Here is a 19,154-nt window from a genome sequence, read left to right on the forward strand (position 1 = left end):
TTTAATGGGCCTTCTAACAAAATAAACCCATTAACCACTAATGAGAAACGGGATATATCTTCCAAAGTGCTTAACCCAATCGAATTGACTCCGGTTTTGTTTTTTCAGTTGTTCGGCACAAACCGAAATAATTGAACCGAATCGGACCGAGCAAGTTGATGAAATAAAGCAAACACGCTCACAACTCATCCATGTCATTAAATTTCGAGTGTGAATCTCATAAAACTAGGGAAATTTTTGTAGAACCTGCCTAAAGGTTAATATTAACATATGCAAAAAATGTACAATAAATTTTTGTTGGTGAAGGGCATAGTTAACACGCAGCGCCAATTTGTTTTTTGGTTAAAAACCGTCGTTAAAGTGACTGACAGGCTGCAATTTATAGAATCGCAACCTGTAAGGTTAACACAAAGGTCTATATCAAGCACACCAAGCGTAATGAATACAATGTCCATTTCCTTCTCAGATTCTCCATGTAGCTGTAATATCCTTTATCATCCGACACTAAAACAAGACGTTCTTCATAGTCTCTCTGATCCATTCTTATACAAAGGCTCATCTGCAACCTGAAACAAACTTCGCTAACCATCTGTGTGTTGTCGAAGTTTCACAATCTCTCTAATATGGCTTAAGATACTATTTAGAGAAAGGAATAAATATTTTCCAAAAATTATTTAAAAAATAAGAATAACATTAGCAAAAATTAATAAAAAAAACACAATGATAACGAAAAAGCAAGAAGAGACCAAAGAAGATACATAACAAGTGTTGGAGAACATATATAAATCCACAAGCATTTGTTATTATTAATATGATAATTACATATATAATTTTACGAGCATTTGTTATTATTAAATATTCATACACTATTCATATTCGCAGACAACCACCTAGTATTATTGATTTTACATAAGGTTGATGTATAATAGTATAGATGTAAAATCTTAGAGGGAATAAAAATTTTACTAGGTGATGATAGCATTTCATTTTTTTTTTTTACACCTAGTATTAATATTATTAGCATATATGTAAAATCTTACACAGGGTTGATCAGTTATATGTGATGATAGCATAGTTTTATTTTTTATCACAAAGTTTTGATGATAGCATTTCATTATTAACAACCACCTAGTATTAATATTATTAGTATTAATGATAGCATAGTTTTATTTTACTAGGTGATGATAGCATATTTTTATTTTTCATTTTTTTTTGTAACTGGCTTAAATTTTTCATTTTTTTATCACAAAGTTTTGATGATAGCATTTCATTGTTTTTTCAGAATAAAAATTTTACTATTAGTAATATTTTCATTTTATTGATTTTAAACACCAAAAATTAAAACTAAAATCTAAAACCAATCAAGTTTTTCAAAAAACTAAAATCTACTACAAAATCAAAAACTAAAATCTAACAAACCAAAATCCAAAAACTAGAAACTAAAATCCATTATATAAAAACTAGCAAAACAATTATCACTTTAGTATTATTTTCCGAAATCTGAATCGGCCATTACTTTTTCGTTCTGTCAATTATTTTTGTTGTATTTTATCTTTTGCTTGTATTTCTAAGCAGCTCCACCTCGTATCGGAGATATTAAATATTTCTTCTTCACTAGTCACCAGAGTATGTTCGATTTTTTTAGTGTTATTCTTTTTCAAGGTAGAACATCTCCGTATTATTGAGGAGTTGAATTGGGTGGGGATGTGTTCAATTAAATTGATTCAGAGTATGTAGAATCGAAGTAATCTCTGTATGAGAAATGTTCTACTTTTGAATCCACTCATCTCAGCGGATGGTTCAGCAAAAGGCGTTTCGAAATGGTACGTTTCCAAATGGTACAAGGAGCTAAAGCAAAGGTGGTAAAAAAGATCGGCGACAAACTTGATAAGAGACTGTAGCATTTCAGCATCATAATCTCAGCAATAGACACGTGTGGAGTCCCCTGGATGTAAGAAAATTTGTTAGTAGAATACAACAGGGTATAGTTAGAACTATTTAGTCATTTGAAGACAATTGAATTTTTACATAACATTAACAGCTCATGTACAAGTGTCAACACTAAGAACATGCCCAACAATAAAAACTTGTTACGAATTCTAAAAGAAAAAAACAATTGATATTATACTAATATATTTACTTTTCATTTTTCTTTGTAAAACAGAACCAATAAATATGTGACACTTATGTTTGTTGTACTGGAAATTTTTAAAACTTAATTAAGAAATTTTCAGTTTTTCTGTCAAATATTCTAAAAGAATAAACAATTAATATTATACTAATGTATTTACTTTTCATTTTTCTTTATAAAACAGAACCAATAAATAGGTGACACATATGTGTGTCAATATTGGAAGAGCATAATTAACTTTTCAATTTTTTCTTTATTTAACTTTCCGTTATTTTAATTGTTTTAATCTTAAGAATTTGTGTTTAGAACCTACCGATTAAACATGCTCTAAGCCATTCTTAACTAAATGTGTTCAACCTTTCTACTTTCTAGTAACAAATCGATAGGGACTTACATCAATAGCCCAGCCAGGTTTATCATTTTCAGCAGGCACAAATTAAACGCTTGATAGATATTGGATATTGCTTTAGTGGCCTACACAGCACAAAAATATATATGCAATAAACTAATCAACAATTCAAGAGAGACTCTTGATTACGAACCCAGGTCCAATTAGCTTAGGTGTTAGCCTGCCCTTTCCTCAGTTTCCCTCTAAATTTCTGCTTTTCGTTTTTTGTTTGGTGATGGTATTGGTTTAAGTTTGTTTTGCCCTTTCCATGTACGTGGACTATTTATTACAAGTAATTAAAAACAATCGGTCAAAAAATGTACATGTATTCTCATGCGTGCAGCTTGTTTATGCCTTCTTTCATACTATTTGCTAGTGTGGTTTTTGTAAAGACACATGATATCTCCGATTATAACCCATCATAAATTATCTCATAGTATTTGCTAGTTTATGCCTTCTTTCATACTATTTATAAGCTAGCGTGGTTCTAACGATCTTCAGTCTATTATAGCTACAGCTGCATTTGTTCTTTTTCTTTTGCGTGCGATAAAATTAATATGTATGACATATAGAACATATATGTGCAGTGCAGTGCAGCATGAAAACATATCTATATATATGCATTTGCAGATAGGTGTTAATTAGTGCTTATAATACGTATTATTTAACGTGATTATGATAGTTGCATTCGCACAATCGCACCCAAAAAGAACATGACTGGTGACAAACTAAATTTTATCAAAAATGTATTTTAATAAAAATCAGGTTATATCATTTTTTTGTCCACCCTATCGCTTTTGTATTTACGTAAAAATTGTCATTACAAAGGTGAGACTTGAGAGTGCCGAGTGCTATATTAATGTGGCCCTTGTGGATTTAGTAGAAAGAAAAGAAGTGTCCTTGTTGAGGTGAGAAATGTTGCCAAAAACGATATTGTGTGTTTTAATGTTTTGTAAGTACTATATCCGTGATGTAATTTTGTGAAAGGAATATTTTGTGATAGTACTCAAGTTGGTGACTACCTCTACATATATTGATTGTATTTTATATTATTTTGAAGAAGAAATCTCAATAGATGAAGTCTAATTAGTTGAAAAGAAGTGTTTCAAAAAAAAAAGTTGTTGAAAAGACTAATTAACGTCTAAACTCCAGAGGTCAAAGTCATATCGTTATTTCATCGTCAGATGAAGAAGAAAAAAACATGTAAATTAAGTTAGTTACCAATAAAATAAGGAAAGCTTTTTTGGGGGTCGTGTTTGAAAGTCAACTTCGACCAGATGATAAGTTGGTAATCTACCCATAGATTGAAACATGTCTACGTTTCTATACTCTCTGCTAGTTTTTTTTTTTTTTTTGATAAGTATGTTAATTATCATTAAAATGAAACAGAGTTGTAAATTTACAAAAAATTAAGCGGTAAAGCCGATTGATGCCAAAAAAAGATAAAAAACAACAAAAGGCTTATATGATGAGATAGAAGATCCACATCACACTAGACAGTATGTTTGAACCATACTTGCATTAGCCCACCGAAGTTGCTACGATTCTTCCTTGCTAGGATTGTATTCCTGATGAGTCTGTCAATATCCTTGCAGAGTCTGGCCGGTGTAGAAGAGATGCGTTGATGAAGACGGTTGTTGCGCTCGATCCAAATACTGTATATGGTTGCCTGAGCTGCAAGGCGTCTAAGTGTGAGAGGGCTTGTTGTGTCTCTAGTGTCAAGCCAAGCAATAAGAGCGGACCAGGTATGTAAGTAAATTGTTTCTTCCGTCGATGTTACGTCGATGTTACGTGGGACGCAGATACTTGTTTTGATCGGCAACGTTTCAAGAATCCAGAGCTTGGATGATACTAAAGTTAACCTTTCAACAAACCTACAAAAGTGTATTTTTTTATATATAAAAGTGTAATTTGAATAATGCAAGTAAACCTTAAATGTAATTTGCGCAATCAATTCTGTTTTTGGATTCTTATATCAAATCAGAATTTTATAAAAGTCTAATTAAGTGAGCATTATAAGGAATGAAAATAAACAAAGTTATGTTTTGTGCAAGTGATTTTGTAAATGTATATTTTCTATTTAGACGTTGACGCTTACTTCTTTGGCAGGCTATAGCCGACCACAGTCTATTATGTATATGGAAACCTTAGCTTAGGCCTTAGCTACGCATAATTTGATCATATTGTGTCCAAAGTCTTGATCACTAAACCTAATTAAAAATACATAGATTGTATTACGTTAGATAGTTTTCAGTCCTTATTCATTTCATCTTTTAAATGTTGACGTATGAAGATTTTTTTAGTAGGAGAAATATATATAGCTGTGCGTTGCATGCATGTAAACCAATTATTCAACCACTTAATAATCATATTTTGGATAGCTATCTTAACATGTTTACCAAAAAAAATAAAATTGGAATAAAACCTTTAATATACTTTGCTTTCAGATTTCAGACTGACCTGCAATCGCTAGAGTACTACGTCCTCTCAATTTGTTTTAATTTTCAACAAAGAAATATACTACGTTAAATCAATATTTTTTTTCTTAGCAGCTTAAGTATATAATTAGTTTGACATATGTAAGATTTTCACCAGTCCAGAAATTTCGTGGTTTAGTTCTACTTCTACCTAATAATTTCATAATTTATGAGCGTGGGAAGCAGAAACTGTGACCATATATGTTGTCGACTTGTTGCATGCTTGATCGTTACAAACTAAGTTGAACCAATCCTTATCTTCAAAAAAAAAAAAGTTGAACCAATCCTGGTCCAGAAGTTTTCTTTTTAGTTTTGATCAGTATGAACATTATAAAATATTAATATTTAACTAGAGAAACTTTATGATGAATCTTGCTTGTGGTGCATCTGACTAAGTGATTATGTACACACAAAATACAAGAAGTTTGCCGATCCATTTGTATATATCTTACCAGGATACAACATGAACACGTAATATGATTAAACAGATTTTTCAAGAAAATACAATTCATACATTTTCTTTTCACCGTTATATTCTTCTTTATTTTGTTGTCATCCATTATCAATACTATTAAAACAGAAGCAATTTTTATCTACTTACAAATAGTCTAGGTTGGACAATTATATTTAATTACATTTTCTATTATTCTACTCATATCTAATTTAATTGTTAAATATACATTATACCTAAAATTAAGGAACTAACTAACTAATCTATTATTTTTTAAACTAATGAATTTAATTTATATTAATTCAAAATTCAAATAACTAATCAATTATGTTTTAGTTATTAATGTAATAAATAATTATATATATATATATTCATTCGTATATATACAACTATATATTAATCCAAATGCAAAAAAAAAAAAATTGTTCAAAACCCTCACCAAATACATAAAAATATAATTCTTATAGTAGAGTACTAAAATATATATAAATACATATTATAAAATAAATATTAACAGTAATTATATGATGAAACATGTTACTATTGATAGTTTTATGAATATATTTTTTATGGATTACTCAAACAGACATAAAATATATATATCAAATATATACTAATTGAACAAATATATTAACACAAATATATCATAAAACATTACATTAACATAAATCGAAGCCAGAGAGTAAGAGTCAATATTTTAATTGTTTAAAAATAAAATTATATATATAAATTATAAAAAAATTAAGAACTAAATATATTAAAAATATATATCAAAATTAAAATAATAAATATTTACATTTCTAATGCGAATAATGAAATTAAATTTTAAATTTAAAATAAGCCATAGACAAAACATCAAAAAGTATCTAATAATATGTGAATAACAAAAGCAAACTAACTAAATAAACAATTGTATTTTGTTGCAAACGTAAATCATTAATTTGTAATAGACGTATACATATTATTGATGCATCCACTCAAATATTAATCCATTAACAAGATGGAATTTTAGTTGGACTAAAATTGTATTAAAATTAGAATATCAATTTCATAATATATTCTCTATTCATCTGAACGTTCATGAATATATATTACAATACTCTAAATATAATATTAAATCAAACTTGATTACATATTGAGTCATCTATCAGTTCAACCGATAACCAGATCTCGGGTTTTAGCGGTTGTTACGGGTTTTATAGAATTTTTAAATAACAGTTTTTTTTTGAAAACTAAAATGAATTACATATGAACCACCGAATTTGGCAATTTAACTGCGGGTCGGATCGAGTTAGGTTTCAAAACATTGAATATAATGTTTCATTTGTAATATCTAAGTGTAGATACAATTAAAATACAAATTTATATCAAATAAATTTGGAATGTTTCGAAAATAATCCCGCGCTTTGAAAGCGCGGGTCAAAATCTAGTAGAATACTTAAAACAAACAAATTATTTTGATTTGATGTTTTTTTGGTCAATTTTATTTATTTATTTTAAAAAATATTATTTATTTGATGTTTAAAAAGAATTGTGTAAATGGCTGGCTAAATGAGTCGTATACTTGTTGAAAGAAAGCAGTGAAACTTCGAAGTTGACGCGCGTCCACGGTTGATTAGCCTTTGAAGATGGCGATTACAAACTGTCTCTGCCAGCATATAATTTTTTTTATCTGTTAGAGCATTTTAATGGACGAATTTCTTAATTGATCTTATAAGTAAAATATTTCTTTTAATTTAGTTTAATTTTAAATTATAAAAATAAAACCAATAATTTTTAAACAAACGATAGATGGTTTTTCATATAACAAATCCCCTTCGAGAGAGAGAAAAAAGACAAAAAAAAAAAAAACAAATCCCCTTCGTTTTCTCTCTTCCATTTTTTCTACATTTAATATAATAACTTGTTAAGAAATTCCCATTCGGAATGCATATACCCGTCGATTGTGTCAACTACTCAAATATTACATCATATTGAAAATGATACGTATAAAATTCGATTGTGGACTGACTAGTTAATTTTTTCCGACTAAAATTAATTTTAAATAATTATTCAACTACTCAAATTACAGTTTATTATATACTTATCAACAAAAATTATTATTATTATATACACGTCAAAAATTATAGCCCAAACAAGATAGATAAATTATCTCAGCATAAAGAATATATGACGGCATGACTATTACCAGTCCATTGGTTGGTACTTGGTACAAAAATATATGAAATTACATTATTTGTTAAATAAAAAGCATAAAGCCACCAACACATCTATATAAACACATCAATTCAAGAAACCAATCTCATCTTCCAATACCTTCAAACACAAACCTCACGGTTTTCAAAACGTTTGGCCTTATAATGGCTTTTCGAGTTTATCTTCTGACATTTGTGTTCCTATGCATATTCTTGGCATCGACCGTTTCCGGGTATAACTCAAAACACGTGAAAGCGTGGTGCAGCAAAACTCCAAACCCCAAACCATGCGAGTATTTCTTAACCCACAACTCCGACCAAAAACCAATAAAATCTTTGTCCGAGTTCCTCAAAATCTCAATGAAACTAGCTCTAGACCGAGCCATCCTCGCCAAATCCCACGCATCCACACTAGGACCGAAGTGCCGCGACACACGTGAAAAAGCTGCATGGGAAGATTGTCTCAAGCTCTACGACTTCACCGTCTCTAAAATCAACAAGACGATGGACCCAGACACGAAGTGCTCTAAAACCGACTCTCAAACATGGCTCAGCACGGCTCTAACCAATCTCGACACTTGTAAAGCCGGGTTCTTAGAGCTAGGTGTTACCGATTTTATCCTTCCTTTGATGTCAAACAACGTCTCAGATCTTATATGCAATACACTTGCCATTAACAAAGTTCCTTTCAACTACACCCCACCGGAGAAAGACGGGTTCCCTTCGTGGGTCAAACCCGGTGACCGGAAGCTTTTGCAAAACTCAACACCTAGAGATAACGTGGTTGTGGCTAAAGATGGGTCTGGTAATTTCAGAACGATTAAAGAAGCGATCAACGCTGCTTCGGGGAGTGGTAGGTTCGTGATATATGTGAAGCAAGGCGTTTACAGTGAGAATCTCGAGATACAAAAAGATAATGTCATGTTGAGAGGTGATGGTAAAGGGAGAACGATTATCACCGGAAGCAGAAGTGTTAGAGGAGGATCGACCACGTTTAAGTCAGCTACTGTCGGTACGTATGGTTACAAAACAAAAACAAAAAGATAAATAATATTTTATTTATTTTCATGAGATATATATATAGGCTTTACTGTTTAGTTTGCCAATTGTTACGTGCATGAACAACAAGTATACGCGTCCTATATGTTATACAGATTCAAGCTTTTAGATGCTGTCGTTGCTTCTCGTTGGTATTCAAAAGCATACGCAATCCTCTATTATTACTACACAATAATTTACAATGTCATTAGCGTGAAGTAAATAAACAAATTATATGTTTTGACAGATAATCCACGAAATGACATAATCTATAGGAATTGAAAATTTTATTTGTATAACTGTCTTTTGCATTTATGTTTGATTTATTTTATATTATTTCAATAAAAATGGAAAACAATTTTTCATTTCACAGATTTGATGATTAAACTAAAAATAAAGTGAAATGATTTTGTCTCTTCCTTTTCATTTTTCTTCTAGTTTGTTAAATTTACTAGCATGCCATACATGTTATGATAGTATAACAAATTAAATAATAATTCAACTGGTACAGTTAAAAGTAGTAATTATTTGCTACATTTTTCTTACATAATTGCAGCGGCTGTCGGAGACGGGTTTATAGCACGTGGAATAACGTTTAGAAACACAGCGGGAGCGAACAATGGACAAGCAGTAGCTCTAAGATCCGGATCGGATCTATCCGTTTTCTACCAATGCAGTTTCGAAGGTTACCAAGACACACTATACGTTCACTCTAACCGCCAATTTTACAGTGACTGCAATGTATACGGAACAGTAGATTTTATATTCGGAAACGCAGCCGCTATTTTCCAAAACTGCAACATTTTTGCACGTCGTCCACCTGGTCGCACCAACACAATCACTGCCCAAGGAAGATCCTATCAGGATCAAAACACTGGTATTATTATTCACAACTCTCGTGTCACCGCAGCTTCGGATCTCCGACCCGTTTTAGGATCCACCAAAACTTATTTGGGTCGACCATGGAGACAATATTCTAGGACGGTGTTTATGAAGACTTCTCTTGATAGTCTGATTGATCCACGTGGATGGCTTGAGTGGAACGGTAACTTCGGTTTGACAACTTTGTTTTACGGTGAGTTTCATAATACGGGTCCGGGTGCTTCGACTTCAAGTCGGGTCACATGGCCTGGATTCCGGGTCATTCGTTCTGCCACTGAGGCTTTGCAGTTTACTGTTGATAGTTTCATTGCTGGTAGCTCTTGGATTCCCTCATACGTGCCGTTTACTTCTGGTCTTTAAAGAAATATATCTGATTAATTCAAATATTATATGATGCAAATTGTATATATACGCAATTGATTGGTCTATTACAGAGAATAAATATTGTTTAGTAAGATTGGAAACTCCCGTATAATTATATAGTAGTTCCATAATTTTGTTTTTTCTTCAATTATATTGTATTTGCATTTCTAAAATACTTTATTACATGATTATTATTTTTTTGGTAAATTGTAAATTACATGATTATAAATTAAGGAATCTTCAAAGCTACTATATATCAGTTATACATATACTTACCAAGACTCTGGTGTCGGAATGTCCTAGTGATCGTATGAGATTCACAATACTGCTGCCCATTTGGCCATGTGTGTATAATACTAAAAATAAAAAGTCACATCATCTGGTTAGTTTTTATGTACTGGATAGATCCATAATAGCCAGTCTTTAGTGGACATCCCTCCATCTAAACACCAAAAAGAACGATTAGAGAATTTCGAGCTGCGGCTTTTTCTCTCTCTCTCTTTCTCTCACTGCAAAGTAGATCTTATCGTGACTGAGTTTTGGTGGCCGGCGGTTTGCTCCCGACGCCGTCGGTCACCTCCCCCCCCTTTTTTTTTCTTTTCCTTCTTCTCTCGTCGCTCATCTCCCTCATCTTCCTGGCTTCTTTGCTGTCCTGTTCTGAGGCTTTCGCCACCGCGGTGTAGATCTGGCGTTCTCTGCCTTGGAGTAGCAGCGAGGCTAGGTGATGGGGCTCTGGTTAGCGATTCCTTGGGTTGAGTTCTGTGGCGGCTGAAGCTTAGATCTGGTGTCAGATCTAGTTTGACGGAAGCGGGTTCCCTCCTTCCTCGTCTCCTCGTCTCCTCCTTCTCCTCGGGGGTACCGCCTTTCTTGGTCCGTGCCGTTGTTGGGGTCCGATGGCGTACACGCTTAGATCTGTGAGGCGGTTCCTGAAGGACTCATCGGAGAGCTGTCGGTTCTGTGTGGGTTGACCTGTTGCGGGTTCTCCGCCGCGGGCGCGTGTGGGGATGAGCATCGTCGGTCTTGTCAACCATGGTTCTTCTTTCCCGGTGGCAGCACGTGTTGTTTCCGGCTAGTTTCAGGGCTGGATCTAGGGCTTGTTCCTGACCGTTTTCGACTCAAAGCGGTGCTAGCTTGGTTCTGTCTTCTTCATTGCAGGTTCGGTGGTGTTCGTGGCGTCTCTGGTGGTCTTTCTCTCCAAATAAAGCTTTTCTACTGTCTTTGCGGGTGCGCTTTGCTCGAGTGTTGCTCTTTGTCCATGGTGGCTGCCGATAAGAAGGCCTTTCACGAGCTGTTCTTGAGGAGCCAATCATTAAGAACTGATCACCGGGTATCGCCAAATCTACCGGGTTCAGTTCTCGGGTTAACTGTGGTTCTAAATTTTGCGGCAAGTGTTTTGTGCTGAGTTTGGTGTAGCCTTTGGTATTGTTGTTGCGCTTGTAGTTTTGGCCTTGTGTAGCTTTAGATTGAGTTGGTGTTTAGTTTCAATTCTTGCATCTTCTGTTTCTAGTTTCCTTTGTAGTTCTGTTTCAAATTTGAAAAGGGTAATAAATCTTAACATTGTTACCAAAAAAAAAAAAAAAGAACGATTAGAGATATAAGAGTAGATGAATCTCCTGAAGGAAAACATGAAGAAAAAGACTGACAACAACATATCTATATGAATCTCTGTGTGTCAAAATCAATGCACACAACTGCAAATTCTTATTTTACATGTCCATATCAATACATGTAAAAATTTAAATCGATTTGTTATTTTGTACCAAGATTACAAAAATTGGGCGTTTAAAGGGGATAAAGACTTTTGTTACTCTTGAGTCATGACATTGGAAATTAAAAAAAAAAACAAAGCAAAAGTGCGCAGTAACTTTAACAAAAAAAAAGTCAAATGATCTAAGACTACTGGGTGAGTAAATAAATAACTTTGGGTTGGAAATAAAGAATTTGACCATCAGTTTTCCCAAGACTAAAGACTGAAAGAGAAATAAAGCCCAAGTAAAAAACCAAAAGAGAATAAAGCCCAAGCCCACTGTCAGCATCATTCGACTAGGATAGTAAATTCGTGACTTCAACGGGTCCGGATACTCCAACTTCGAGTTCGGATCCTTCCTTCTCCCTTAGAGTCTCCCAGTCTCACTAAGTTAATCTGAGAACAACAGAGAAGAAGAAGAAGAAGAAGAAGAAGAAGAAGGTGATCGGATCTAAAACCGACGAAGATCGGAGATGGCAGAATCGAGCCTGGATCTGCAGGAATCCGGCTGGGAGGAGCTCCGTAGAGAAGCTCGCAAAATCGAAGGCGATCTCGACGTCAAGCTCTCCTCCTACGCCAAGCTCGGCGCCAGGTTCAATCAAGGCGGTTCGTTACCTTCTTCACTGATCACAATGCTTGTGTTTGTCATATCTGTGTGATGTAGAACGGATCGTATAGTGTAATCCCTAACGTTAGGTTTCAGGTTTTTCAAGAATCACGTTATGATTCTAGTTTGCTTCGTTTTGTGTATTAGGTTATGGTGTTGATGGTGGATCTCCTGGAGGATCATGGAAGTCTATGGAGATTGAGATACAATCTTCGCTTGAGAAGCTGTTGGATATTAATGATTCCATGAGTAGATGTGCTGCCTCTGCTGCACCTACAACCTCTGTTACTCAAAAGCTTGCTAGGCATAGAGACATTCTTCATGAATACACTCAGGTTTTGGAGAAACTTTATGCATTTGAATCATGGAAACTGTACCACATTGTTTTAGTATAATGCATCTGTGATTAAATATTAGATGCTTCATTAGTCTCATTTTTTTGTTTGTTGAAAGGCATACCCTTTTGATTTTTGCACTAGTGTGGGTTTTGTTTAGTGATATTTATGCAGTGATATGAAGTTATGTGTGTGCATTTGATCATATTCCTATCTCAATGCCACTTGGAGTATATTGCAAAGTTGATGTGTAGAACATAGTGCCATATAGGGAAACATTATTACTGTTAACACTTTGTTTTCGTGTCATGCATCCGTGGTTAAGTGCTATTTGCAGTCCCATTTGTTGGTAAAAAGGAATAACCTTTTGCACTAGTGTGGGTTTCGTTTAGTGATATGCTTATGCATCTGTAGTAATCTGAAGTTATGCGTGTTATAGGACCTATCTTCTCGCCTGTAATGTACTTTCCAATGTAAATTTTATAGGAGTTTTGAAGGATAAAAGGAAACAACAAACTTTGGAGTTTATTGATTATTCTAATCTAAATTTGCATCCCTATAAATTTGGAGTATATTGCGAAGTTGTTGCCTGAAACATAGTGCCACATAGGGAAACATGATACTGTAACCCATTGTTTTCATATCATGCATACGTGATTAAAGTGGTGAAAGTCATAACCTTTTGCACTTGTGTGGGTTTCGTTTAGTGATACTTATGCGTCTGCATTAATATGAATCATGTGACCTTTCTTCTCGCCTGTAATGTATTTTGTAATGTAAATTTATAGGAGTTTCGAAGGATAAAAGGAAACATAAGCTCGATGAGGGAACATGCTGAGCTCTTGAGTTCTGTCAGGGATGACATAAGTGAATATAAGGTATAAGAATCCTATAGCCTCCTAGTTTAGAGAATGAGTAGATAGACATTCTTCTATGGTCACCTTTTGATTGGGTCGCTTCTTCAGGCTTCTGGTAGTATGTCACCAGGTGTGCAAGTGTTAAGGGAGAGAGCTTCAATCCATGGAAGTATATCCCATGTAAGATTCTTTCTGCAACCATGGCTTTTTGTAATTGTAAAATGTAACTTAAATTATCTAATGATGATGTTATGGTCCTTATGGAGAATATACTAATCATTCAAGAATCAATTTGGCTGCAGATTGATGAAGTCATTGGCCAAGCTCAAGCGACAAGAGCAGTTCTTGGCTCTCAACGCTCTCTGTTTTCAGATGTTCAAGGGAAAGTGAAAAATCTCGGAGATAAGTTCCCAGTGATTCGTGGCTTACTTGGTATCTCTATTCAACCTCTCTATATGATATTCTCAACTAATCTAGTTAAATTATCCTTAAGCAACTTTGTCTTCTCCATTTATAGGTTCAATTAGAAGAAGACGATCTCGGGACACACTTATCCTCTCAGCTGTCATCGCTGCTTGTACCTTGTTTATAATCATCTACTGGGTCTCGAAATAAACAGTAATGTTCATATACCTAAAAGCCCATTAAGACGATCCTCTATCCGATTTTTCCAAGTTTTTTTTTTTTTGTATTTTGCCGTTTTGTTGAGTTGTGTTTGTACTTTGTAGTAATGTTACATTCTTAATCATAAAAAGCTTAAAATTCCAAAACACATTTTTCACAACATCAATGATCAACATCCTTATGACATCAGTCAGGTAAGGTACTTGTTTTTTTTTCGGCCCTACTACAGACAATGTGGTCCAATAAACACTATGCTCTGTTCTTTTGTTAGATATTTTTGTTAGTACCTATCCTCTCGACCACAACACACTAGTACGAAAAAAGTAACCCAACTCATAAATTGATACTTCGTATTACATTTACACCCGCTCAGGTTATAAAATCTAAAGGGCTCTCTCTTTATTAACGAGTGGGGACACACTTCTCTGATCATGATCCAGTCCTTGTATTTATTTTGCTCCCCTGTACTACATATAGTTTCAACAAGTTTTCATCAATCGGTTTATACCGGTTTAGAGATATTGTGGTGGTCAAGAGCCCTCATCTCGACTTCTTGCGGATTAGATTAGCTTTCAACCCTAAAAAGTGGTTGTGTGTACCTTAAAAAATGTAAATATCAAAAGTAATTTTGATAAAATCGGGTTAGTGGATTGTAACATCTCTAATTCGATCCAAGTATATAATCGATTTATATTTGTAGATGTAGTCTCGTAGACAATATAGGTAGGTTAAACGAGGAAAGTAACTAGAGTTGCTCCCACACATGCTTCGTTTACTAATACTAATTGTGGTCTGAATATTGTTTATGAGTGAGATTGTAATTTAGCTTTTGGCTTTTTATTACTGGACGTAGGACTAGGAATCAGAAGCTTTTTTAAAAACAAAAGCTTGTTAGATTCTACGCTTCCCAATGGGAGACCGTTTCTTACGAACTTTAAGACAATAAGACACTTAAAAGAATCAGAAGAGGTTCGGTTTCTCTTCTTGGTTAAAAGTGAAAAAATCATTATAACTTTGTGAAGATAAGATGGTGTCGTGTCGATAGTATATAGTACCCATCACCTATATTCGATAACTCACGGATCAGGGGATTAAGAAGAACAAATCAAATCATAAACCTGTTCTTCTTACATGTTTAATTGTTGTTACATACAAGATATGTGCGCTAATTGTAATTCTAACTTTTGATTTACTTGTTATAATTGTTATTTTTAGATTCATCTGCAAACGCAAAACCTTAGTGGTGCATTTTTCGTTTACATTTCGCATTTACGTTTCACGCTTTTGCAAATGACATAGTATGATTTTAAAAGTAATAGTATAATTTTAATGGACTTAACCGAACATTTAGACATGTAAACACGTACATATAGTACACAGAAGAAAAATATACTAATAAAGAACTTAGTGGCCGTGTTAGTTAAACGATAGTAGTAAATGTTAATAAGATTCTCCAATGGTTAACGAGGTGCTTTCATAAATAATCGTTTATCCAACATTCAAACAAAAAAAAATAGAGAGAGAGAAGCATAGTAGTTTGTGTATATGTTCGCCGCCTCTAGTCGACTGATTATATGTAGGCATTTTCGCTAAAATATAGGATGGATTGATGTGACTAATTAAGCATCAAGAAATGGTTTAGGTCCTTTAGGAAACTTATGCTTCAATGATTATGTAATAACTAAAGTGTTAACAACATTATTATATCTATCAATTAGTGATATATACTCTACTATTAAAGAGAGAGAAGGCTTTAGATTTGCTCAGTTTGGCATGTTGTTGTGCCCTAAAGAAAGAACTGTGAGGGGAGAAAAGAGTGCACGTGGCAGAGAGAAGCCTGCGATATAAAGACAAAGAGACGGACCATAGGGTCGGAGCCGAGGAGCCTGGACGGTCCATAAACATGCTATGCCTATTAGCCTATATGACACTAGCTACCCTGTGACCCTACTACCTATTCCCTATCTAGCTCTCCACTCCGTACTCTTCTTTAATTTAACTTTCTTACTCGATGCAGTAAAAAGGGCACGCACAAGATTAACCTTTTCTTTATTAAGTCCTATCACATTTCATCTAATGAAAAACAAGCTTTTTGACAGCATAATTTTATACCCATCAAGACCACATATCGAATAGATTAAACTAGCCATTTATACATCAATCATGATAACACGATCTGATAATTAATATATGGTAAGATGCAACATGAGGCATTCAAATGTAAACATCGTTATCTCTTACTCAATTTTAGAATTTGAATCCATTCGTAATTTTTGTTTTACCCACACTGTCGCTAGCTCTCCTTGATATCCGAGAAATAGTTACTCTATAGTTGTACTCAGTCCAATTATATAAGAACTAAATACAAAGTGGAATCTTACAAAACCATGCATATATATATTTTTTTTTGAAACAATACTTAAATCTAGATTTTCAGAATCGTAGTTTTGTATAAAAAGACGATAAAAATAGAACTGGAGAAACCCTATAGTCTTCATATCTGATACCTTTTTGAAGCACAGAATAAGTAAATGCTTTATTCACACATATTTATGTATGTGTATAGGAATGTGCGTATATAGGAATATTTAATTTAAATACTATACTTTGAAAAGCCATTATTATTCTCTCCTCTGCGCAACAGCCCATTTCTACTCATCACTGGTAAGTACTAAGTAGTAAGCATAGGCACATTTTTGTTGTAGTTTTATAATTAGTCAACCCAGTCTCAGCTGTATTTTAATTGATGCGCGTCCTTCCATAATATATCATGAAGATTGGATACATGCATGTATTTAAAATTACTAAATAGGTATATACTCGTTTATGAAAACGAAGTGTACTATCAAGTAACACGTTTTTAGTTGGTGACGATAATTTTGATGTTACGAAAACTAAAAAACGACAATGGTATAAAAAAACGATATTTTTTAATCCTTATATAGTCAGATATAGTGTTGGGCTTTGCACCGAATTCTTGATTAGTATCTAATCCATTGATCTCAAGGAAAATGAGGTTGGTTTACATTTAAACAGTTGACATCAGTGTTTAGGTTCAAACATGTGGGGTTCAGTTTACACCTTTGCAATTTGGATGTTTGTGAAAATAAATTCAGTATTATAACAAGTAAGCATAAATATACTATTATTTTGCAAAGGAGACGAGGTTACACAACCTACTATGTATACTACAATCGAACGATCAAATTCAATTTAATTGATTGATATCAACAAATTGATAGTAGTCTCATAGACAGGTTAATTTTTTTCGAAAAGAAAACCTGACAGAATTATTTCTAAAATTAAACATGCATTTGTAGTTATTATGTACTTATATCGTGTGTATATGTTCATGATGTGGTGAGAGTGAATTATTGCTTCAGTTAGATTGTAAGTACTTTATCATTAGATGTAAAAATAGATTGGGGGTTTATGGCAATAGCTTTTCTAAACCAATCAGACAAGAAAATAACAAGGAAACGTTGTTGCTCAAAAAAGGAAGGAAATGTTATGCACATATTACATTGATTACATACATGAATTCCAATATTATGCACATATTATATATGCATGCATGTCATGTGTGTACTATGATACTATCTCTGCATTCCCATCGCCCAAATTGCGACAAAAGTGTGGGCTAACCCTAACATTATATACGTTTCTAGGAAAGTATGATCAGACCAACTCAACATTTCCTTCATTACATCTAATCAGGCAAAAGTAATAGCCTGCCTTAACAAATATAGACCTTTTAAGTAACAATCATCTATCTATACTGGATCGATTTTTCACATTGTTTAGTTCCCAGATAAAAATCGTACTAGATGTAGTAAAATATAAACAAGAGCTTTAATTGTCGCATGTTTTATACATGGCCAGTTGCAGTTGTGAGCTATATATCTTAAACTGAGCTATATTATGAATGATCGGATAACATTTTGCCAGTTTTTTTTTACTTACGCAATTTAACATGATTAGTTACATTACACAATCCAATTCCATAACGCTTGAAATTACTAAATAATATAATATTTTAATCATTGACATATACGGAATGGTTTGTAATTTTCCGGAAACAAAAATGTATAAATAGTATCATTTTGCAACCAGATGCATAGATACTTTCTTAGACATATATGCTTGAAATGAGAATGAAATATATCAAAAAATCAAATTTACGTTTGAAATTAATTACGTGTGGAGTTTTGCTTGTGGCTTTCACCAATATAGAGTTTCTATAAATACGTACATATACATGCCGCTTTAAGAACTTTCATTAGAAGCAATACAATATATTTGTTGCTTCTCTTTTTATAATCTTGATTAGCTTGTGATCTGGTTGATAACTTGATGTGTCATAGACTCATAACATCAAGTTATACATATCTTGATAATTGTATATGTAATAGAATAAATTAAACAGGGATAACAGGCCGGTTTACTTGAGAGTGCATTTTAACTACATATATAGAACTAATTTACTTTCGCTTTCACAGAAAGTCTAGACTTGGATGATTCCCGATATTCAAATGACTAAAACCAATCATATAATTGACTAAAAGCTAATGATAACACAATCAATAAAAATGGAGCATCATGTTTCTCTCTACATACATACAAAACACACTTTAGTACTATTGTTTAGGGATTGGGCAGAAAATAAAATTATTAATTTAATAAATTTAATTATTGTATAAATAAAAAGGAATTGTATAGAGAAACGAGAAAATGGCAGTGGTAATTAAGGAATGACAACAACGGGTGAATGAGGCGACGCTTAATCACTCCCATGCACACGTCCCTTTCTTCCCCCCACCTCTGCCGCCCCCTCCATTGGGAAGTGCGAATTCTATTGCAAACTATTTTTATTAATTATTTTTCTCTTTATTCCCAATATTTTAGAGCATGTCTAATGCAAAACTTTTTTTTGAACTGAACGCAAAACTTTTCTTTCCTAATTTATCTCTAAAATGGAATAATTCTATAATGAAGATAGTTTTACTCTAATCATATTTTATTTTAGAATCAAAACAAAATAAAAAAATAAAAGTATTGT

At 33.3% G+C, this 19,154-nt stretch overlaps 2 protein-coding genes across 2 annotated transcripts; both read left to right on the forward strand.

Annotated features, from left to right (window-relative positions):
- Positions 1-5,920: 5,920 nt before the first annotated feature.
- On the forward strand, positions 5,921-11,488 carry LOC103866198 (probable pectinesterase/pectinesterase inhibitor 17). The gene is made up of 2 exons (XM_009144076.2): positions 5,921-8,654; positions 9,237-11,488. The coding sequence occupies exons 1-2, from the start codon at positions 7,808-7,810 to the stop codon at positions 9,920-9,922; spliced, it is 1,533 nt and encodes a 510-aa protein (XP_009142324.1). The 5' UTR covers positions 5,921-7,807; the 3' UTR covers positions 9,923-11,488.
- A 515-nt stretch (positions 11,489-12,003) lies between these two features.
- LOC103866197 (Golgi SNAP receptor complex member 1-2) lies at positions 12,004-14,281 on the forward strand. Its single transcript, XM_009144075.3, has 6 exons — positions 12,004-12,278; positions 12,427-12,614; positions 13,403-13,492; positions 13,580-13,651; positions 13,774-13,903; positions 13,989-14,281. Exons 1-6 carry the CDS (start codon positions 12,146-12,148, stop codon positions 14,084-14,086), a joined length of 711 nt encoding a protein of 236 aa, XP_009142323.1. The 5' UTR covers positions 12,004-12,145; the 3' UTR covers positions 14,087-14,281.
- Positions 14,282-19,154: the final 4,873 nt, after the last annotated feature.

The sequence above is a fragment of the Brassica rapa genome, chromosome A04 (assembly GCF_000309985.2).
Source record: "Brassica rapa cultivar Chiifu-401-42 chromosome A04, CAAS_Brap_v3.01, whole genome shotgun sequence".
Lineage (NCBI taxonomy): Eukaryota > Viridiplantae > Streptophyta > Magnoliopsida > Brassicales > Brassicaceae > Brassica > Brassica rapa.

Coding starts and splice junctions, on each gene's coding strand:
- LOC103866198 (XM_009144076.2), top strand. CDS start 7,808: ATGGCTTTTCGAGTTTATCTTCTGACATTTGTGTTCCTATGCATATTC. Junction 8,655..9,236: donor GTTTAAGTCAGCTACTGTCG/GTACGTATGGTT, acceptor ACATAATTGCAG/CGGCTGTCGGAGACGGGTTT.
- LOC103866197 (XM_009144075.3), top strand. CDS start 12,146: ATGGCAGAATCGAGCCTGGATCTGCAGGAATCCGGCTGGGAGGAGCTC. Junction 13,652..13,773: donor TCCATGGAAGTATATCCCAT/GTAAGATTCTTT, acceptor ATTTGGCTGCAG/ATTGATGAAGTCATTGGCCA. Junction 13,904..13,988: donor AGTGATTCGTGGCTTACTTG/GTATCTCTATTC, acceptor CTCCATTTATAG/GTTCAATTAGAAGAAGACGA.